The sequence below is a fragment of the Aquarana catesbeiana genome, linkage group LG03 (assembly GCF_042186555.1).
Source record: "Aquarana catesbeiana isolate 2022-GZ linkage group LG03, ASM4218655v1, whole genome shotgun sequence".
Lineage (NCBI taxonomy): Eukaryota > Metazoa > Chordata > Amphibia > Anura > Ranidae > Aquarana > Aquarana catesbeiana.
In genome coordinates, this window is record NC_133326.1 from 510,157,805 (window position 1) to 510,182,254 (window position 24,450).

Sequence of the window (24,450 nt, forward strand, 5' to 3'; positions counted from 1 at the left end):
TATGTGAAAAAGTAATTGCCCCCTCCCATGCTGAATCATGAATGAACTGTGATTAACCACAATTTTTTGGAAAGCTGAATTAAATTTCACTTGCCACACCCAGGCCTGATTACTGCCAGATCTGTTGACTCAAGAAATCACATAAATAGAAGCTGTCTGACAAAGTGAAGGACACTAACAGATCACAAAAAGCCACACATCATGCCACAATCTAAAAAAATTCAAGAACAGATTAGAAACAAACATGTATCAGTCTAGGAAGGGTTTCAAATCCAGTTCTAAGGCTTTGGAACTCCAGTGAACCACGAGAAGAGCCATTATGCACAAATGGAGATAACTTGGCACAGTGGTGAACCTTCCCAGAAGTGGCCGTCCTACAAAAATTACTCCAAGAGCATGACGACGACTCATCCAGGAGGTCATAAAAGAACCCAGAACAACATTTATAGAAATGCAGGCCTCACTTGCCTCAGGTAAGATCAGTGTTCATGATTCAACAATAAGAAAGACTGGGCAAAAAATGGCATCAATGGGAGAATTCCAATGCCACAGCCATTGCTGACCAAAAAGAACACAAAGGCTCATCTCACATTTACCAAAAAACATCTTGATTATCCCCAAGACTTTTAGGCAAATATTCTGTGGACTGATGAGACAAAAATTTTACTTTTTGGAAGGTGTGCATCCCGTTACGTGTGCATCCCGTAATGACCAGGCCATTTTTTGCGATACGGCACTGCGTAGCTTTAACTGACAATTGCGTTGTCATGTGACACTGTACCCAAACAAAATTGATGCCCTTTTTTTCCCCACAAACACAGCTTTTTTTGGTGGTATTTAATCACCTCTGCGGTTTTTATTTTTTTGCGCTATAAACAAAAAAAGATCGCTAATTTGAAAAAAAACCTATTTATTTTTACTTTCTGCTATAATACATATCCAAATAAAAATATTAAAAAACAAATTTACTCATCAGTTTAGTCCGATATATATTCTTCTACATAGACATATATTTATTGGGATAGATTTAGGGATTTTTATTTATTTTTTATTGTTTTTACTGGTAATGGCGGCGATCTGTGGTTTTTAGCGGGACTGCAACATTGCGGCGGACAAATCTGACCCCTAATGACACTTTTTGGGAACAAGTGACATTATTACATTGATCAGTGCTATAAAAATGCACTGATCAATGTATAAATGACACTGGCAGGGAAGGGGTTAACACTAGGGGGCGATCAAGGGGTTAAGTATGTCCCCTGGGTGTGTTCTAACTGTAGGGGGGATGGGCTACCAGGGACATGACAGAGATAGCTGTTCTCGATCACTGGGAACAGAAGATCTCTGACATTTAATCTTGGAGAACGGGGAATCGCCTTGTGTACATAGGCAGTTCCCCGTTTTGCATCTGTACAGCGCGATTGTGGGTCACTGGCAGACATAGAGTCCGCCGGACTTGCGGGTACGTTAGTTTTTGCAGCACAAATCGGCACAGATGCAGTGCAAATGAATGCTGTCTTTGGTTTTAAATTTTAATAACATTGGGTGCAAAGTGGGCAGGGCTTGATGTTACATAATCTGAATTTGAATTCCAATATCTCAAAAACTGAACCGGCAAAAAATAGTTTTTAAGCTTAACAGCTGGCGGTCCCTCATCCTGCATCTTGGCTGCGTTCAGCCGCATGCAGTAAGCGCAAACTTTGCATGTGCACAAATGAGTCGTCTCAATAGGTGTATACAACGGAGGTATGTCAATTTATTATAAATATATTAATCTGCAAATAAAATAAACATTTTGGATGGTATGTTGAGCAACATTTAAAGCGTGTGAGCGAGGCACAACAGCTTAGATGATCTCACACTTCATATATACAGCTATGAGGCTCTATGCACAGTTACACGTACCACTATTTTTCAGGAGGTATTCAAGAAACAAATAGCATTTCAGGGTACTGCTTAGACACAATTAACATTTCTAATAGTTTCCTTTTAGAGACACATTTCAAGATCAATACCATAAAACATGGGGTATCTGCAGGATTATTCCCATATATGAGGTGTAAATTCTGTGTAATAGCCCTTGGCAGCTGAAAGTGGCTGTAATTTTCCAGTAGTGTGAAATCCTTCTTGTATAGGACGCCCACATTGAACACTCTGCCATTACAACATTGTAAACCAACAGAGGAAATACTGATTTATGGCACACTACGATCAATTGGTGGCAAAAAAAAAAATTCATCCCTACCTGTACGTGAAATTCTAGGCTTAGAGCACAGTAATGAGTTGCAAACCTGGAAAAGAATATAGAGTTTAATGGGCCAGAACAAGATGGAAAGAAATGTTCATTGACAATAACATATCTTTTCTAATTAACAGATTGCTACATGGAATGAAGATGACAAATTGATCCCATTAGCCACTGATGCCCAAGCAGGAAATGAAACCATAGGGGTTCAGAATAGGACGTACATCGTTACCACCATATTGGTATGTATAATGGTTTAGCATTTAGAATGGTTTTTGCTGCTCTGTGTTTTTACTAGTGAAGACTGAGATTTTCTGCAGTCTTCCGCTTTGTCTACAAATTACAATCAATACATTTGAATTATTTTTAATAATTATTGTAAATTGTATTGAATAATGGTTTGTAATCCTCAGATAGAGAGAAAATCTTGGTGGTCTCTATCTATTTAAGGGAATGTATGGTGTGGCTTTGCTGGTATAGATTTTCTTTATTTAAAATGGTGAGGACTAAAAGATACTTTTAGTTAGGTAATATGAAGTATTACATGTGACTTTTTTGTACTCTTTTATCCAACCAGCAGGTTTCTTCTAAGGCTGGTCATACATTATACAATTTTCTTGTACAATTTTCCTTTAGATTTACCAAAACACCTTATAACACAAGGCCCAAACCTAAACAACGCTTATAATTTGTAACTAATCTGGCAGGCCCTTGCACTACATAGTTGAAGGTAAATCTAAAGCAAATTGTACAGAAATTGTACGCGAAAAATTGTTGACAAAGCTCACCAGCTCTAGCTGAAAATTTCACACTCAGGTATCTGACACCTTTTTCTGACACCTTTCCCTGATATCATCTCTTGACTCATCCTTCTGACTCTTTCTCCTGACTTGACTTTCCATAAGATTTTTCCAAGTTTTAGTCAGAGATGAAAGTGTCTGAAAGGAAACAACCTCCACTGTGCTGTTTCCTTAGTTTTGGGCAGGGCTGGATTTCTATCACCGGAGCTTGTAGATACACAGCTTCTAGTGCCCAAAGCAAGAGCACTTTTCTGTAATTATGCCTTTTAGTTTTAAAGTGATACTAAATTCTCGTTTTTGTTTTTTTTGCCTAGAAATAACAAACATGTTATACTTACCTGCTCTGTGCAGTAGTTTTGCACAGAGCAGCCCAGATCCTCCTCTTATCAGGTCCCTCTTCCGCTCTCCTGGCCCCTTCCCTCTGGTGAGTGCCCCCACAGCAAGCAGCTTGCTATGGGGGCACCCGAGCCAAGCTGCAGCTTCGTGTGTCCATTCAGACACAGAGCTCCAGCTAGGCCCCCTCTCTCCTCTCATTGGCTCACTGACTTTGATTGACAAAGCCAATGTGTCAGCCAATGAGGAGGGGAGTCCCGGGCATCCAAATCTCTCCTGCAACATCACTGGATAGAGATGGGCTCAGGTAAGTATTAGAGGGGCTGATGCACACAGAAGGTTTTTTATCTTAATGCATAGAATACATTAAGATAAAAGCCCTTCTGCCTTTACAATCACTTTAAGCCTGACTTACAGTATTGTAAAAATATGTATGTGAGTGTGGGAAAAACCATATAAGGAAGAGGAGATATATATATATATATATATATATATATATATATATATATATATATATATATATATATATATATATATATATGTAGCACTAACCCCCGAAGGAGCTGCTGGGATTTTTTGGGTTGTTGCCATCACCCCTTTACCTGTAATTTCACCACTTCAGGAACCTAGAGTCCATGTTGAGCTTTGTATCCAACAATTTTCCAATGCTTTAATGAAAGAACTTAAAAAAAGTAGCAGTGAAGAGGTAGAAAGGGAGTTGCAGGAAGATTCAAATACCTTTTTAGATCATTGAGGGATTGAAGATCTTAGAGACGATTAAACCTCCAGTCCAAAGATCTTTTGCCCACCCGGATAGGTCTCTCTCACTGACCTAGCAGCCAGAATGGAGCACGAACAAAAAGTCTCTGCCACAGACTTTAAAGGAACAAAATTGCTATACGATCCTTTGCCACAGGATGTAGTATTAAATGAACAGTCCTCTGCCACAGGACGTAATGGTTTTAGAGGAACAGCGACACAGTACCAGAACCTTTAAGCCGACCCAGAAGTACTGTGTGGTAAGTTAGGTTAGGATGCATCCTCCAATTGAGTCACCAGGCCCCTCTTGAGACCAGCCTTCTGCACGGTCCTCTCCAAGATGAGTCCTCCCCTGGATCTTCTCAATTGCTTGGCTTCTTCCCGCAGGACAGACAGCACAGGACCACCTTTAAACCAGTGGGCCCCATACGACCTTTGGGCCCACTTAAAATAACACAGCCTCGGGCCAGCATGGCCCCGAGACTAAAAGGAAGCCGTCACATACTTTTAGGCCAAGAGGGCCAGCAGGTGAAAAAGAACCAAAAATGGCATCTGCCCCTTAAGTACTCTCACCCAGAATGCATAGCAGTGGACCACCTCTGCCCAGTTGCTTCTGAGAAAGAAGAGCACTCAATACACTTCAGCCTGTTGCTTTTCAACACCGGCCTGTGGTGACAACGACACCTACAGGCGACAGCGTGAAACTGCACACGACACAGCCAATGCTGGAACAGAGGCTAATTTAGCTATAGATTAAATCTGTACCATGTATTAACAAATAACCCACTAAATTTACATATAAGCTCCTGATCAACAGGAGCAGGGCGCTACATACTCCCCCCACCAGAAAAAGACGGTGTCCTCAATGTCTGTCAAAAATATGACTCTCAAGCCTGAGAGTAGGTATTTGAATCAAAAACTTGGATGGGAAAGAAGAAAGACAGTAAGAAAGAATGTTACAATTTCAAACATTAATCAACATATTCACATCAGTCATGTTACAGGAACCTCAGTATCTATCTAACTGCAATGCCTCTAACAGCTTGACAGGAGATCTGGTTTTACCTGAAAAAGAACAAAATTAAACACACAAAAATATACATCAGCATCACTAATCAGTTAGGAGCAAAGCCTCACTCCCAAAAGAATGAAACTTTCTTCCATACATTTTCCTTTAAATGAAAGACGAACTAAGAGTAACTTAAAAGTCCATCCCTATCTCTGGGCAAATTCCACTATTTAGCAGAAGAAATCTAGTATAACGAAAAGTCTTTGAATATAGGAGTGCTGAGGTAAATGAAATCTCTTGACCATGAAGTTCTCTAAACCCTGACACTATCTGGCTATATACTTCAAAGTTCTCTTTTCTTTAGCAAAGCAGAGACAACAGTTCTTTTGCATTATCACCAATAGAACCGAGGATCTGGCAGAGTCAGTTTCTTTCCCTGTTTATCCACTGTGGTGATAAAATAAACAATGTCATCTTTTCCAGGTCTGCAAATGACCACTTTGTCAGCATAGATGTGCCGACCGTAATTCCAATGCAGCAAACACCCATTAAACTGTTCATCCATAGCAGCAGAATAACCAGCTTTCCGGAAAGGTTTTGGTACAGACAAATAGTCCCAGACAGCTTCACGGTACCACTGCTCTCGATTAGCCTCAATTTCCTGCATAATTTCTTGAGTAACATAAGGAAATTTCAGACCATAATCTGTAGCAACTCGTTTGGTGAGTACTCTCTGTAGTCGGGCAAGTCTAGGTAAAGCTCTGGTTTTTCCCAGACCAGGAGGCACACAAGAATTTGGCGATTTGCGCACCATAGATCCGATGGGTATCGGCTCAGACTCAAACGAACCAGTAACTTTAGACAATGTCTCTTGAGTAGTGCTGTGCGGCTCCACACATGGTGATGTCTTCCCAGAATCCATGGCTATCCATTCAGAGAAGGTAAAGGTAGAAGCAATATCTTCACCCTGGGCCCACAATAATTCCTGTGACATTGTCTCAAACAGATCATCATCACCAGATAAATCAGATAAGGAGTCCAACTCAGAATCCCTTAACTCTTCTGCTGGTAAATATTTACAAAGAGTCCCAGATATGTTCCCCTTTGATCTCTCACCCGTTCTTGTCGTGGACTTCTCCGGATTCATGCACTCCTCCGGCTCCGGTTCGGGTAGTCTCTGGGGTAGGCCTCGACCACAGCCGCAGGAAGCCTTCACATATCCCACCTTCCTGGGGACAGGTGCCGAGGTGCAGCGGGAATAGGTGTAGTGGAAGTAGAAACAAAAGTGATGTTCGCTGATGAAGCAGTAACATCGACATCTCCCTCAGGAACACGCAGAGTAGCAGATGAGACTAGGGCCTGTTGCTCTCCAGCAGTAATGGCAGTAGTTTCCACCGTAGCGATCCCTGTAGCCCAGTCCACTCGATAAGCATGGGGCGACATTGTAGGTTGCTCCACTGTGAATAGGTATTCTCCGCACTGCAAACATCGGACAAATGGACAGAGATGTATGGCCAGTTCCTCACACTTGTGGCAAAGCATGCCCAGCCCTTCAATATCTCCAATAGTGTATAACACGAACCGCCCCTGCGGCTTCAAATGGATGCCGGTATCCGTCAGCAGGGTTCCAGTTAGCAGAGCACCCGCAGCGGTACTTGTAGGGAACATCTTGGACCCCATGGCCGCTGGTATCAGTGGAAAAGAAGACATGGCTGCACTCTGATCCTCTCAGTATGATCACGAGGCCTCTCTTCTCCTTTGGCGCCAGACACACACACACGTGTCTCACGCAGCAGCAAACAGGTGTAACTCCTCCCACTTGCTCCTCTGATCACGTAGCTCCCATGCTTTTACTTCTCACCCGCAGCCTACGCAGTCAGAAATGTGATCCTGCAGTTTAATCCCTTCTTTTCCTGGAGAAAGTGACAAAAGTCCAGAAACCTCTTTCTTTAACATAGACTCTCGGTGAAATACCTCTCAGAGTTGCTTAGGGCAACGGCAAACAATCCCGGACAATGCCCCCACATGTAGCACTAACCCCCAAAGGAGCTGCTGAAATAAATTGGGTTGTTACCGTCACCTCTTTACCTGTAGTTTCACCACATCAGGAACCTAGAGTCCATGTTGAGCTTTGTATTCAACAATGTATGCACCGGTCACTTTAGTATTTTTTTCAATGCTTTAATGAAAACTTGAAAGAAGTAGCAGTAAAGAGGTTGAAGAGGAGTTGCAGGAAAATTCAAATACCTTTTTCAGATCATTGAGGGATTGAAGATCTTAGAGACGATTATACCTTCAGTCCAAAGATCTTTTGCCCACCCGGATAGGTCTCTCTCACTGACCTAGCAGCCGGAATGGAGCACGAACACAAAAAGTCTCTGCCACAGACTTTAAAGGAACAAAATTGCTATACGATCCTCTGCCACAGGATGTAGTATTAGATGAACAGTCCTCTGCCACAGGACGTAATGGTTTTAGATGAACAGCGACACAGTACCAGAACCTTTAAGCCGACCCATAAGTACTGTGCGGTAAGTTAGGTTAGGATGCATCCTCCAATTGAGTCACCAGGCCCCTCTTGAGACCAGCCTTCCGCACGGTCCTCTCCAAGATGAGTCCTCCCCTGGATCTTCTCAATTGCTTGGCTTCTTCCCACAGGACAGACAGCACAGGACCACCTCTAAACCAGCGGGCCCCAGACGACCTCTGGGCCCACTTATAGTAACGCAGTCTCGGGCCAGAATAGCCTCGAGACTGAAAGGAAGCTGTCACATACCTTTAGGCCAGGAGGGCCAGCAGGTGAAAAAGAACCAAAAATGGCATCTGCCCCTTAAGTACTCTCTCCCAGAATGCATAGCAGTGGACCACCTCTGCCGAGTTGCTTCTGAGAAAGAAGAGCACTCAATACACTTCAGCCTGTTGCTTTTCAACACCGGCCTGTGGTGACAACGACACCTACAGGCGACAGGGTGAAACTGCACACGACACAGCAAATGCTGTAACAGAAGCTAATTTAGCCATAGATTAAATCTGTACCATGTATTAACAGATAACCCACTAAATTTACATAAAAGCGCCTGATCAACAGGAGCAGGGCGCTACATTAGTTTCACCTTTTAAGTTGCATTAGTGAAATAAATTAACTTTTGCACAATATTCTAATTTTTCTAGTATCACCTGTGTATATATATATATATATATATATATATATATATATATATATATATATATATATACACACACACACATATATATATACATTGCGGTGCGATTCGCAATACTTTGAGGTGCAAATCTCCAACTCCATTTATAGAAATGCAACCCCAAACTTGCAAGGAACCTCCACCATGCTTCACAGTTGTCTGCAGACACTCATTATTGTACCGCTCTCCATCCCTTCAGCAAACAAAACAGCCTCCTGCTACAGACAAATATTTGTCATTTTGACTCATGAGTCCAGAGCACCTGCTGCTATTTTTCTGCACCCCAGTTCCTGTGTTTTCATTCATAGGACATGGAACCAAGGATAACCAACTCAATCCATGCTTCTGTGTCTGATGCTGGGTCCTGAATCTTAAGCCATCTTAGTTGGCTGGCCAGGAATGACAAAACTTCTGCGCATGCACATGGGAGTTACTTTGTCCAGACACTCATGGCATGCTGAGATTGTATATGGGGCTACAATTGCAGGGCTTGGTGTACCATTAGAAAATATATCTAACAGGCAGAGAAAGAAGTGTTTATGGCAGAAGGGAAATACAAAGTATACAAAGTATCCTTTCTGACCTAAAAAGCTCTCTGCTAGCATTGAAAAAATTTTCTGCTTTAAAGAAATTATTTAAAATAAAATTAACTGAAAACTATCATAGTTTTACTTTAAAAGGATCAAATGGCAGTACTGATGCGTTAAGAACAGTTAATTGTGCTGCTTTGATAGACAGGAGAACCAATGGCATGGTTCTGTTGGATAGTAGAACCAATAGTACTGTTCAGATAGAAGAGCCAATGATATATCCTTGTTGCGGAGTAAAGTTAATGTTACCGCTTTGTTTCATGTTACATGTCATCTTTAAGTGTACAGGAAGCGAGAAATCTCTCCAATTTCACAGACAGCGTAGTACAATTTATGATGATCTTCTGCGCTTATATTTGTATAAGCTGATGGCATTTTTCCATGAATATATATAGTTATAATGACCTCCAAGCAAATATATAAGACAAAATTAATTTAGCTCAATATTCATTACTACATCGTCAAATGCCGTTTTTAACCGCTTCAGCCCCGGAAGATTTTACCCGCTTCCTGACCAGAGCACATTTTGCGATTCGGCACTGCGTCGATTTAACTGACAATTGCACAGTTGTGCGACGTTACACCAAAACAAAATTGACGTCCTTTTTTTCCCACAAATAGAGCTTTCTTTTGGTGGTATTTGATCGCCTCTGCGGTTTTTATTTTTTGCGCTATGAACAAAAAAAAGAGCGACAATTTTGAAAAAAAAGCAATATTTTTTACTTTTTGCTATAAGAAAATTCCCCCAAAAATATATAAAAAAAACACATTTTTTCCTCAGTTTAGGCTGATATGTATTCTACATATTTTTGGTAAAAAAAAATTGCAATAAGCGTATATTGATTGGTTTGCGCAAAAGTTATAGCGTCTACAAAATCGGGGATTGTTTATGGCATTTTTATTATTAATTTTTTTTTTATTAGTAATGGCGGCGTTCTATGATTTTTATTATGACTGCAACAATTATGGAGGACACATCGGACACTTTTAACACTATTTTGGGACCATTGTCATTTATACAGCGATCAGTACTATAAAAATGCACTGATTACTGTGTAAATGACACTGGCAGGTAAGGGGTTAAACACTAGGGGGCGATCAAGGGGTTAAGTGTGTCCTAGGGAGTGATTCTAACTGTGGGGGGGGATGGGCTACCACTCACATGACAGCGATCACTGCTCCCGATGACAGGGAGCAGTAGATCCCTGTCTTGTCACAAGGCAGAACTGGGAAATGCCTTGTTTACATAGGGATCTCCCCGTTCTGTGGCTCTGTGACACGATCGCGGGACACCGGAGATTAAAGGGGACGTACAGGTACGCTATTTGCCATTGTGCCGACATATATTGGTGTGCAGGGGTCAGCAAGTGGTTAATCACAAGCAGTGCAAGTTTCTGAATTTTACCTGGTGTTAGCCACTAGCAATCCCTGTACAGCAGGGCTGGAGTGTGAAAGGAAAAAGCAGTACAAGGAGCCAATCTGTTTATCTCCTAAGAAAAAGCCAGTGTGCTAACAGGAAGAGAAAGCAGAGTAACAGGGAGCACATCACTGTGCTGCTTTTCCTTTCACTCACTAGTCTTGGGCTCAGACAGGTACAGGAAGACCTGAGTTCAGAAAAAGTTGGTTGAATGATGCTAGCCAGCAGACTAAGGACATTTAAAGTGTTACTAAACCCACAACAGTAAAATCAGCCTCTATATGTAGTAAAGCCTGCTTGTTATACTCACTGAGGAACCTAAGGGGTTAATCCCCTGCAATGTGTAAAAAGGATGTTTACTCCTGTCTTCTCTGATCCTCCCCTTCTTCCACAGTCCCCAATCCATCTCCTGATAAGACAGAGCCTTTGGAGTCACCCTGCACATGCTCAGTTTGGTGTGTATTGCTAGAGAGTTTTTTTTTTTCTTGGGAAGGTGCATGTGATCAGCACAGAGCCAATCAGCATTGTCCAGACAGAGGGCCAGGGGTCCTGCCGCCTCATAGGACAGTCAGAGTAGAATGAAAACTCCTCCTACAAGCTTTAACCAGTGCTCGGCCGGACACTGATAGAAGTCAGAAGATTGCTATATACTGCTGATGAGAAAAGGTATTTAGCAGTTTATATTTACTAAAACTATTGCATTCCCATGTTCTGTGTACTGTGGGAGACCAGATATAGTGAATGCAGGGTGCTGGGTTTAGTAACACTTTAATGCTGAATATTGCAGAGAAGGCCGGTTTTGTTATTTTTATCTTTTTAGGGGCTATTCATTTTTAATTTGCTATTTTTGGGTGGAGTTCTGCTTTATCTAAAGGCAGGGGGAACTACTGTAATTTTATTTGTTGGGTGTATCCCTGTTTTGAGAGTCTCTCTCTAATTGTCCTGATCACCAATGTTGCCAGGAATGAAGGTTGCGTTGGATCGAAAATCTGAGTTGCCAGAAATTTCCCCAATAAGACGCAAATGGCAGAATAAAAACTTGACAGCAGTTTTAACCTTGCCCTACTCTATCTTTAGATATACTTTAAAGTGTAGCTAAAGACAAAACTTTTTTTTTTAGTTTAGGATAGAGTGAAGATGGATTAGAACCCCTGTTAGGTTTTTATTGCTGTCTGTGCCCCTGCTAGGGAGAGTCACTCTCTCTATTTGTCCTGTTTACGGCTAAGTGGAAGTAAAAGAAAATCACAAATTTTACGTTGACATCAGAACACTACACAGGACGTTTTTACAACCTCCCCTGAACGATTTAAACTTGACAGACAGTAACCCACGTTTAAATTGTCTGTTTTGTCACGTTTACATCCCGCGTTTTTTTTTTTTTCCAAAATAGCCAAAAAATGAAAAACGCCTGTAAACGAAACACGGGTTACCGCGTTTAGCTGCGCTTAGAAGTGCTTGGCACTTGAAATGCCTCTAAACTCAGCGTCTGAACTCATTTTTTTGCTTTCCAAAAAAGGCCTCTAAACTCGACTGCCTAGAAACAACTATAAATGACCCTGTGTACATTTACTGATAACATAACAGAGGAGAGTTTAGAAGCAGTTGAAAAAAATGCCCAACTGCTCCTAAACGTCCATTTAGCAGCAGCAGTGTACATGAGGCCTAATAGAAGAGAAGTCATCCAATTCGGACACTTGTTCTGGGGACACACCAATCCCCTCACTTTGCAGGGATTTCCTCTCACTTCCTGTTTTAACTATGGGACGGGAAGTGAAGGGAAATCTCTCCAATAGGACACAGATGAGGGGAAAAACTGATGAGGCTTATAACCCTCCCTTACACTATCCAAAATGAAAAAGAAATGTTTGCCTTTAATTACACTTTAAGGAGCTATAAATATGGGTTTTGGGCTCATGTCGATGGGTACATGAAGGCAGCTTCCAGATGAATTCAAATTGCATTTGAGGTCAGTCTGAGATGCTTTTAAGACCAATCACTATTCGCTGACAGACAGATTTGACCCTCAGTTGAAGTTCTAAGCAGCATCAACCTAGTTTGCACTGCTTTTGCATTCTTATTGACTCGCATAAGGAGAGAATCAGTTTGAATGAAAGCAAAAAACCATCATCACAGGCCTAAAAAATATGAAATCTTAAATATTTTCTCCACAATCTCTCAATCTGCAGAGGTGTTATTTAGAGACCGCAGTTATGAAGCAACCTCTATATCCTGTAAAGACTTTTATCGGTTTCCTTTCTGGAAGAAAAATGTAGAATCAGTAATACTTATTGGCAAAGACCAGTGATTAGACTTGTGCACAATGGAAAATTTTGTTTAGTTTCGGTTCGTTGTCATTCGTAAAATACATAATTTCATTTTGATATAATAGTTATGTTACGTTAATACATTTTCGGATAATTCGTTATTTCTGTAGAGTGTCGGTATTCGTTATACTGAATCTCGAATCGTGTTAAATCAATTCGTTATATGCGCTATAATTTCGTTTGTATTCATTAAAATTCAATATTTTTGTATATATATATATATATATATATATATATATATATATATATATATATATATATATATATATATATATATATATATATATATATATATATATATATATATATATATATATATATATATTTGTAGTTTGGAAAGTCGTTTGTTTATTGAATCTATTAACACACACAATGACAATATCTCTTCTCCTCTGCTCAAATACAATACAACACCTTTAACACCTACAACACTCTCAGGAATGCACTTTGCCAGTAATCCAACCTCCAGCACAAAATTAATCAGCTGATTGGACTGTAAGATTTACTTTGAGTTGACCTTTTGTTTCAATAGATCTTTAACGAATTACCGAATCATGTCGAATTCATTTGTATCCGCTATAATTTCGTTTGTACTAGTTGAAATTCGATATTTATGTATGTATATTGATTCGTGATAGCGATTCGTAGTTTGGAAAGTTGTTTGTTTATTGAATCCATTAACACACACAATGACAATATCTCTTCTCCTCTGCTCAAATACAATACAACACCCATCTCACTCAGTTCTCAGGAATGCACTTTGCCACTAATCCAACCTCCAGCACCAAATAAATCTGCTGATTGGACTGTAATGCCCTGTACACATGATCCCACATTCCGACAACAAAATCCATCAGATTTTTTCCAACGGATGTTGGCTCAAACTTATCTTGCACAGTCACACAAAGTTGGTTGGAAATTCTGAACATCAAGAACGTGGTGATGTACAACACGTTACGACAAGCCAAGAAAAATGAAGTTCAATAGCCAGTGCTGCTCTTCTTGCTTGATTCCGAGCATGCGTGGCACTTTGCGTGTCAGAATTGTCTACACATGATTGGAATTTACGCAAACGGATTTTGTTGTCAGAAAATTTCAGAGCCAGCTCTCAAACTTTGTGTGTCGGAAATTCCGATGGAAAAAGTCAGATGGAGCACACATGGTCGCACATTTTTCGTTGGAAAGTCCGATCGTGTGTACAGGACATAAGGTTTACTTTGAGTTGACCTTTTGTTTCATTAGATCTTTAACGAATTACCGAATCATGTTGAATTCATTCGTTATATCCGCTATAATTTCTTTCGTATTAGTACGAAAGATGCTAAATTTGGACGAATTTAAATTCGTTATAAAATTAATTGCACAAGCCTTCCAGTGACACCAAAACAGCTTTAGATATGACAAGTACCCAGGTTATGCATTGCTGTACGCACTTTATGTTCTGCACAGAGGGAGAACTTCCCACCTTCTAATAGTGCTGTTATTTGTAAAAACAAGAGTTTCCCAGGAAACAGTTCTTTCCTTTACTTGTTTGGCAACCCTGTCCTGCCAATCATACGCCCACAAGGAAAAGATGTATGGAAACTGTACTTAAAAGAATCCTGTCTGGACAACCCCATGACTTCCATTTAAAAGCTATAATGTTCTTATACTAATGTAGTTCATTTTAAAAGGAGATTGATTTTGTGAGCCAGCTCCTTCCAGATTGAAAGAATATAATGCCATTATATATCAGTATCCATCCCAAGTCTGCTGAAGATACAGTATATGAGAAACATGAGATAGAGACCTTTTAATCAAGTTACAGTAAAACCTTGGTTTGAGAGCGTTTTGCAAGAAACGCAACATTTTTTAATACATTTTTAATTGATATACAAGTGATGTTTTGATATACAAGTAGCGTCATGTCACAACTGAGTATAAAAGAGAAGAGAGGCACCTCTTAGGCCTCATGTACACTCATGTACACTGGTAAAGGGTTGTTTAGGAACAGTTTTTTTTTTTTTAAGCTGCCCCTGAACTCTCCTCTGTTACATGTATAGTACATGTACACAGGTGGGGAGATTTACTAAAACTGGTGCACTTAGAATCTGGTGCAGCTGTGCATGGTAGCCAATCAGCTTCTAACTTCAGCATATTCAATTAAGCTTTGACAATAAAACCTGGAAGCTGATGGGTTTCTATGCAGCGCTGCACCAGATTTTGCACTCTCCAGTTTTAGTAAAGAACCCCCTGTGTTGTTTATAGTCGTTTCTAGGCAGTTGAGTTTAGAAGCCTTTTTTGGAAAGTAAAAAAATGCATTCAGGACGTATGTTCAGAGGCATTCGAAACGCCAAACGCCTGTAACAGCTTGTAAACGTGTGTAAATGCGGTAACTCACGTTTAGCCGTGTTTCGTTTACAGGCGTTTTTAATTTTTTACTATTTAAAAAGAAAAATGCTTCAAAACGCAAGCACGGCATGTAAACGCGGCAAAACGGACGTTTTTAAACATCAGTTACTATCTGTCAAGTTAAATCGTTCAGGGGAGGTTGTAAAACGTCCCATGTACATTAAGCCTAAGTGTAGCAATGTGGTTACATTTAATGAAGGTAAAACATTTAGAAACTCACATGGTTGATGATTAAAACTGGCACATCCAAGTATGCAGGCATGCAGGGTAAAGCTGTCCACATAGACCATTCTCCTCAACGCCATTGGCGTCGTCCCTTCCACTCTACGCTGCACGAGCGTTTCAAGCCTCGCTTTCAGATCACTCTACTGCAGTCTTCCCAGTCATGATTGCAGACTGACAGCGGTGAGAGCCGGCGGTGCGGAGGATGGTCTACGTGTACAGTTTTACCCCGGATGCCTGCATACTTGGATGTGCCTCTTTTATTCATCAACCACATGAGTTGCTAAATGTTGTACCTTCAATAAATGTAACCATATTACTACACTTAGAGGCGCCTCTCTTCACTTTTATACTCTGGAGCTCCTGCTGGATTTTGCTTCTAATCCCGTTGTGGAGGCTGCCATTTGTGGATGGACATTTTATGGTTACACAACCTATCACATTGCAATAATCTTTTTATATGGACTATAAACTGAAGGACTTATGAATAAATGGTTGTGGAACAAATCATCTGAGTTTCCGTTACTTCTTATGGGGAAATTCGCTTTTATATACAAGTGCTTTGGATTACAAGCATGCTTCTGGAACGAATTATGCTCGCAATCCAAGGTTTTACTGTATATGCCTTGCATAATAAACACCAGCGAATGCGCCCTATAATATGCCTGTTTAGATGTTGCCCAAATTCTGCTATCCAAAGTGAGGCTGATCTACTAAAGTAAATGAACACTGGACTCATGTGGGCACAGTGAACCCGATCCCTGAAACTATATAGGTGATCTTACACTCGTCTTCAGGTCATACCTACTTCCAAAAACGAAATGGCACCACTCCAGGTGAACATGATAAATTCAGCCTCCCGTGCAGGTGCCCACCACCGTAAAACACTGGAGAAATTAAACAAGCGGCTGCACACCACTGCAGGACCCGATTCAATGCCAGATTTATTTCAGTGTCATAATGGCAGCACCAGGATAAGCAGTGTTAATGCCATTATTCACACAAACAGGTACTTATACAAAAATCGGTCAAGAGCTTCACTACTTAAAACAAATATACTAATAACAAACATGTCTATACTTACCTGCTCTGTGCAATAGAATAGCACAGAGCAGCCCTGATCCTCCTCTTCTTGTGGCCCCTGCCGGTGCTTCTGGCTCCTTACTCTCTTACCCAATAGAAAACCGATTCCCATGGGGGCACTCCCATTGACACAGACAGTGGCACTCAGCCCTGCCCCCTGCTTCCTCGTCACTGGAGTTGATTGACAGGAGCCAATGGCACCCGCTGCTATTGACCTGCCCAGGGAGGAGGGACAAAGCCTGTAGTCACAGCACTCATGCACAGCGCTGGATCGCGATGAGGTTTAGGTAAGTATAAGGGGGGCGAGGGGGCAAGTCTGTGACATAGACTGCATCAAGGTAAAAACCTTGAGGCTTTAGAACCACTTTAAATACACAGACAAACCATCTGATATGTGCACTAATTAAAGCTCTTAACCAATTCCTAAACAAACCCTAGCAAGGGATAATTAAAAACAATAGAAAGATAAAATAAAAGTGATATATATCACAAAATTACATCCCAAAAACAACATATAATGAACAAAATTTCAAAAAATCTTTATGAAGACTAAAATAATCAAAAATCAATAATAAAATACCAAAAGAAGCACATATTGAACCCAAATAACTGCAAAATAACAATGTTCCCCATGCTGGAGGGAGGCTGGATCCTATGTATTATATTATGTGCTATAGTATTGAAAAGAACCATTCTACAAATGTAGCCCTTCACTTTAACACATGTCATGTGAGCGATTTGTCAGCAGTGCTGGTTCAGGTTATTGAAAGGGTCAATAATCCTGCCAGGGGTGGAGATGCCTTTCGTATCCTATGCAGGAGGGAGGTTTACTGGATTTTCTATCTTCAAACTCATATACCAGATGGACCTACTTTTGAATGGGATATTACTCACTTCTATGAAGGATTCACAGGATCCAGTCTTCCTCCTGCAACATTTCTGTCTCCACTACACAGTTAACCCTGTCATACTTAAAGGCAGAGCCGGAACAACAGGTGGGCAGGAGGGGCCACTGCCCTGGGCACTGTGGTATCATGTGAGGTGGGGGGAGCCGCACAGAGATTGGGGGGAGGGGATTTGTGTTGGAGGGGGGAATTTGGGGGGAGACAGGGTAAATATTATTCTAGAAGGGGAAATGTGGGGGTGGGGAGTGCTAAGAGTGGTGATTTAGGGGGATTTGTATTGGAAGATGATTTGTGCTAGGAGGGGGGTTTGGGGGGAATTTGTGCTTGAAGGGGGATATGAAGTGGGGTACTAGGAGGGGAAATTTTAGGGGTAGAGGATTTGTTAGGCGGACCTTTTTTTTGAGGGGTGGGGGGCAAAGATTTGTGTTGAGAGAGGGGATTTCAGCAGGGGGGGCGGATTTGTACTGGAAGGAGGGGGGATTTATGCTTGGAGGGTAAGCATTCAGATTAGTGCTCAGTGTATTTGAGGGGGGATTTATGCTGACATATAATGCGTCTAGATCTTGGGGGGGCTCCGTTTGGCATGGTCGCCCTGGGCTCTAGATGACCTTGTCCTGCCACTGCTTAAAGGAGTGGTTCTTTCTAACCCTACATCTAGTTAATAAATGCTTTATCAAAAAGGAACCCATTTATTTATTTATTTGAATCCCTGCCAGATTCTGGGTTGTGCACAATTAGATTCAAGATGTGGACAAATTAGTTGGCATCTATGAGGCATGCGTTTGTTATCATTTTGCCTAAAATTGAAAAATTGAAAGGTAAATTTACAAAAAAAAAAAATATGACTGGCCTGCCAAGTAAAGTAATGATGAGCATGTGCCAAGAAAAGCAGAAGATCTAAAAGAAAACTCATGGGCTATGCTGTTGTAGAAAAAAAAGTCACCATATGTATGGGTATAACTTGGATCTTCATTCCAAGCAGAAGTGTATTAAATATCACACTGTTAAATAGATTGAAAAAGACATATCTACACAAAGTTCATCCAAAAGACAAACATGAAAAATCTGAATGAAAAAAACATAGATATATGAAAAACCTGCATCCTGAGAACCCCAAGGACCCATTCACAGTCAATTGCAGTGTGTTTCCTTGCACAACAATGCACAGTAACACACTACAAGTGCTGGAACAAGGGCATCGAGCACCCAGTGAGATGATGCCAAGCTGTGCCTCCCCCTTTTACCCCCACCTTCAGGATGGAAAGAAGGTGTGGAATTCTCTGGTAGGAGTGAGGTGGATGGGAGGCTCTGTGTGCAGAGGGGGTAAAAGTTGGGTAGAATGGAGTTTGGAGGTGGTATGAGAGGAGGGACTTGAGTTTAGAGGCGATGTAACCCAGGAGGCAAGGTAGTTGTCAGAGTTGTCTGAGAGGCACAGTAACCAGGGCAGTGTTGCAACTGTGACTAGAAGAGGGAGAGAACTGTTGCTGTTAGCAGAGCCTGCCCCTGTCCCAACTGCTGTGAAATCATTCCCCGCACTATGGCTGAAATGCGGGATAGGGGTTCAGTGTATATGAAGCTGTTTAGTTTCTGAAGCTGGGGACACTGTGCTGCCAACTACCTGAACTGAGGTGTACTTACACGATTGCAGAGCTGTCAGCATACCTCAGTCAGGTAGCTTGCTAGCAGTGGACAGTGCAACTAACCTTCCACAATTCATCAGCACGCGGGTTGCTCATTCTGCCAGGTTCGACATTTTGGCAGAACACAGGAATTGATATTACACCAGGTAGCCTGCTGCAGGAGAGTTGAGGGCTCTGCTGCTTGTTCAGGCTGTCAATAAAATTGCAGAAGAAGGTGGAGGATTTGCTGGCATTCTTTGTGTGAGGTGGGATCAGCAACATTGGATTGGGGGTTTGGCGCACCATATTCCAGGTGGTGCCAGACTCACCTTGTACAGCTGGTAAAACACAGAAATGTAATGAGAGCACAGTCACTGGAACGCTTTCAGAAGCGGCGGGAGGGGACATCCCCCTCCCGCTGCTAGCTGGTGTTTCTCAAGCTTACCATTTCCACCGGCTCGCCCGAAAAATGATCCAAAGGTGCGGCCGTATAGTCCTGGATGTGATCAAAGTGTAGATCTTCTTTAATCTCCTCTATGACCTTGGAGGACTGGAGCGACGTCATGATGTCACTTCCGGTCCAGACTAGAAGTAAACTTTTTTTTGTTTTGTTTTTTATCTATTGTTTTTAAAGGTAAAGGAGAGATTTGGGTTATTTTTGACCGCAGATCTCTCCATAAAGAGGGCATGTCATTTATATTTCCATTACAAGGGATTTTTACAAAAAATAATAATAATAATAACGGGACAGTGTAAAAATAAAAAGTAAAATAAATAAGCAAAAACCATTTTTTATTAAATTTGAAGCACCACCATCCCTCTGTTCTCGCACACAGAAGCGAATGCATACGTAAGTCACGCACAATTATGTAAACAGTATTGGCACCACACATTTGAGGTATCACTGCAAATGTGACAGCGAGAGCAATAATTCTAGCACTAGGCCTCCTCTGTAACTCTAAACAGGTAACCCGTAAAAGCTTTTAAAGCGTCACCTATGGAGATTTTTAAGTGCCATAGTTTGTCATCATTCCTCGAGCGTGCACAATTTTAAAGCATTACCTGTTAGGTATCTATTTACTCAGTGTAACATAATCATCATCCTTCACATCTTCCAAAAAAAAAAAATTGGGTATATATTGTGTTTCCTTTTTTCATAATTCATCTTAAATTTGCATAAAAAATTGCAATGATCGCCATTTTATTCCCTAGGGTCCCTGCTAAACAAAAAAAAATGTATGATGTTTGGGGATTCTAAGTATTTTTTTAAGGAATAAATACTGATTTAGGCTTAATGCACACTCAGCTTAAAAAAATGCCAGTTCCCTTGGCGGAAAAAAACTCTAATATAGAACATTTTTTGTACAGAGTTTAGTCGAGTTTAGGGGAGTTTTGCGTTTTTTCAATCAGAAACGTTGAGCTTAAAATATGCCTGTAATCGTCCTAATGTGCGTGGACACATAGGATAACATAAAGCTACTTCTACAGGCAGAACACAAAACTCCTGTAGCAGCAGCATTTTTTAGGCCAGTGTGCATGGAGAATTAGGCCAGGTTCACATTTGGCGTGGGTTTGAAATTGTGCGAGTTCAGCTGAACCAGCAATGCAGTCCGACTTCAAGGGCGATTTGACAGACATCTGTGCGGGTTCATGCACAGATGTCTATTCGAATCGCCCCTAAAGTCGCCAAAAGTGGTACAGGAACTACTGGGAATCGGTGCGGCGCCGCAAAGTCAGCGTCACACCAATTCAGACGGTGCTGTTGCCGGCAGTAGCCGGCGATTTGACATGTCAAAACAGCCCGATGTGAACATGGGCTTAAACTTGTAAACAAGAAGTTCCTGGTTTTAAAGAATTTATCTGTGCAAGCTGTGCCCAAAAAGCCAGGCAGATGACAAAGTACAAGTCACCAGTATTGCCTGTGGTCCCCCTGCAGCTGATTTATTTCCATTACTGACATTCTATACCTTGTTCTACACTGTGGGTGGAATTAATAAAGGGTGGTGCAAGCACAATGCTTGTACCACTCTTCTAAACATACAAATTGGGCAAGTGCTGCTCCTTAATTAACACAGACATCTTTGATTTCCTTCAAATGAATGTTTATCTTTTAGCCAGTGTGGGTTGCTGCGCACAGATGCCCAAAGATGGATAATCATAGCTCCCAACTGTCCCTGATTTTGTGGGACTGTCCCTGATTTTGAGGGACTGTCCCTGATTTGGAACAATGTCCCTCTGTCCCTCTTTCATCCTCATTTTTCTCCTTCATTTCTGGTCTGATCTATATAGTTGTAAATAAAATGCACTATTTATCTTTCAAAAATGTTTCCCAGTGCTAAACCTTTCATCCAATTTCTAAATTGCTGAATTTGTAAATTCCAAAGCCAGCATAAAGGAGTAGTGGTAAAAAAGAAACACTTGTGGGTTTAACTAATATTATTTTATTTTTTTTGTATAATTCTCCATTAAGGGAGCATGGTAGGGGGGTGTCCTATGCCAACATACTTTTGCTAATAGGTGTCCCTCGGTCCTGTCTCAAAAAGTTGGGCGGTATGGGATAATAGTGGGTAATACTGATGTCACCAGTTTATTTATATTATCTGACAAAGAAATAATGACTTCAAAATACGCAAGGGATCACTTCCTCCTCCTCCTCAAAAAAAAAGAAGAACCTGAAAAAGCCAATGATTTGCTGTACCACAGAAAAGTCATAAATAAAATATTTTATGAAACAAGTTCTAAGAACAGTTTTGTCCTATGATACATAAATAAATCAGATTTAGAAATCTATACATGTATAAATTCGCTGCAGACAGCCAGGAGCAAAGATTCAGCGTTAGTAACTGCAGAGGTGTGATAAGATCACAACCAAGGCTGTGTTTGGACATCATGCTGCTCCAATTTGATATCAAGTTCTTCCTCATTTTTTTTATGAACAAGATTTGTCTATCCCTAGGCTTCCAGATCCCCCTCAGTTGCAGACAGCAGTCCATGTCTAAGCCTTAATTTAATTCAGATTGGTTGGTTTCTCAGGCAAAGGAATTTGCTAGGGATTCTAATGTATCGTTTACAAGGCATGGCTTAGAAACAGATTGGCGATCTGATAACTGAGGCAGTTACCAGAAAAATGACTTTACTGACTCCTGTGGGTAGCTTTGCCACAGTTAACTCTGTTTTAATAAAACAGATAAGCTCATGCAAGCCCATAACAAATCTAGCTCTTAAAATGTTTGTACACCCCAACTTTTTTTTTAGTTTTGTATAGAGTAGGGAAGGATTAGAACCTCTCTCAGGTTTTTATTGCTGAGTGCATAAAGCCTTGTTTACAAAGGGTGTACAAGATCGAACAACTGTGCAGGGCCGCGTTAACCCGCACGATGATGCACAGGTGTTCCGTACATCCCTGTGCAGGCAGTTCCATTGATGCCCGCATGGACACAGCTGTTCCCGAGCTAACAAAGTGTGCGTACGGGGCATACATCCACACTAACACGGACATCATATTGGGGTACAGCAGATGTGTCCATGCAGCCGCCCTGCCCCAACAGACATGAATGGGACTGCCTGCACAGGGATGCATGGAACATCTCTGCCCCCATGCAGGTATTAACGGCCCTGCACGGGCATAGGGTATTGTATGCCCTGTGTGAATGAGGCCTAAGAAGCACTATGATCTCCTTTTATTAATGTTTAATATTGTATATGAGCATCTTATTAGTTATATTGGAATCGCTTTCTGAGGCTGGTCCCATAGAAGCCCCAAACAAAACAGAAGTGCTTAAGGAAATCCAGTTGATAGTGGCATTATGGAAATAGAAATCAATTCCAGAGTAGATTTTTATTATCCAAAGACCAACAAGAGAAAAAAATCCGATGCGTTTCAGGGGTTCACAGACTCCTCCTTCATCAGGGCTTGTATGTTATGTCACTTCAGAAAATCCTGAACTCAGAAGGGTGTAAAAGCGTTTGCTAATTCCGCATTCAATTTTATTGGCAACAGGCTTCAATCTGCAAACACTTTTACAAACATTCCAGAAAATGACATAACACACAAGGGGAGAGTGTGTGAACCCCTGAAACACGATTTCTTATCATGTTAAATGAAATGAAATGAAATTAATTTTCCCACTCTGCAAGACTCTGGTCTGGTCCCACTTGTAGTATGCCGTCCAGTTCTGGGCACCAGTCCTCAGGAAGGATGCTCTGGAAATGGAGTGAGTCCAGAGAAGGGCAACAAAACTAATAAAGGGACTGGAGGACCTTAGTTATGAGGATAGGTTACGAGCACTGAACTTATTCTCTCTGGAGAAGGGACACTTAAGAGGGGATACGATTACAATGTACAAATACCGTACTGGTGAGCCCACAATAGGGAGAAAACTTTTCAGTGAAAGAGAATTTAAAAAGAGACACGGCCAATCACTGAAATTAGAAGAGAAGCGGTTTAACCTTAAACTACGTAGAGGGTTCTTTACTGTAAGAGCGGTAAGGATGTGGAATTCCCTTCCACAGGCAGTGGTTTCAGCGGGGAGCATTGATAATTAAAAAAAACCTATTAGATAAGCACCTGAACGACCACAACATACAGGGTTATACAATGTAATACTGACATAAAAACACACACGCAGGTTGGACTTGATGTCTTTTTCGAACCTCACCTACTATGTAAAAAAAAATGACGAACTGTTGATCTTTTGAAAATAAAAGACTATAAACACTAACTTGCAGTTATGGCAATGTATAGTTGCATTAGTGTGCCACCTTTGGTGTTATCTACAGCATTTTATTGCTTTGTGCCTGTGTGTCCTGCTGACAAGAGTTACCATATCAGGGGACAGAAATTGATGGGAAATCCAAAATTTTATAGTAGTCCACATAACAGGAAGTGGGGAAAGATCCTACAATTGGAACAGTGACAACTCCCTTCATGGGGAATTCCTCACTAAATCATAGATTGCCTTTAATTAAAGAGAAACTGAACTTTAATTAAAGGGGAACGAAATTCTGGAAGATGTACCTAAAAAAAAAAAAGAGGCTGGGAGGAGGCAAAGGACTAGTCACCAGTATGACCTGTAGTCTACCTGTAGCAGATTTATCAGAATTACTGACTTACCATTTCTTGTCTCTGTATGGTACAGCCATCTTGGTAGAGGCTTTACTTGCTCATGTCAGAGCCTCCAGCAAAAAAAAACAGTGATCGCTACAGTAGTGACATCACCAGACCTTACTCCAAATCAATTGAGACTAGCAGTCAGAGAGCAGTGCCTTTTATCTTACACTGCAGATATACAACTATGAGACTGTAGAAACAGAAGTTCCTAGGCACTCTCAAATACTAGAAAATGCACTGCTATTTTTTTTTTAGTAGGAATTTCAGACAAAAGGTACACTTTTCAGGGTATAAGAAAAAAGCTGCGCTATATATTAATAATCGAAAAAATGTAACCTAAAAGATATTCATTCAGCCAGCTCTCAATAGCTGCCCGTAGCTTCCGGTTTCAGCGCGGTATGTGGTGACGTCAGCACGCCGCTCCTCCCTACTCTGTTTAG

General features: G+C 41.1%; 1 protein-coding gene across 4 annotated transcripts in view; it reads left to right on the top strand.

Moving 5' to 3' along the window:
- GRIA1 (glutamate ionotropic receptor AMPA type subunit 1) overlaps positions 1-24,450 on the top strand; it is a 462,487-nt gene that overhangs the window by 313,841 nt on the left and 124,196 nt on the right. For all 4 annotated transcript variants that reach the window (XM_073621138.1, XM_073621139.1, XM_073621140.1 and 1 more), the window contains exon 9: positions 2,377-2,487. In XM_073621138.1, coding sequence (XP_073477239.1) covers positions 2,377-2,487 — 111 coding nt within the window. The remainder of the gene's footprint in view (positions 1-2,376; positions 2,488-24,450) is intronic.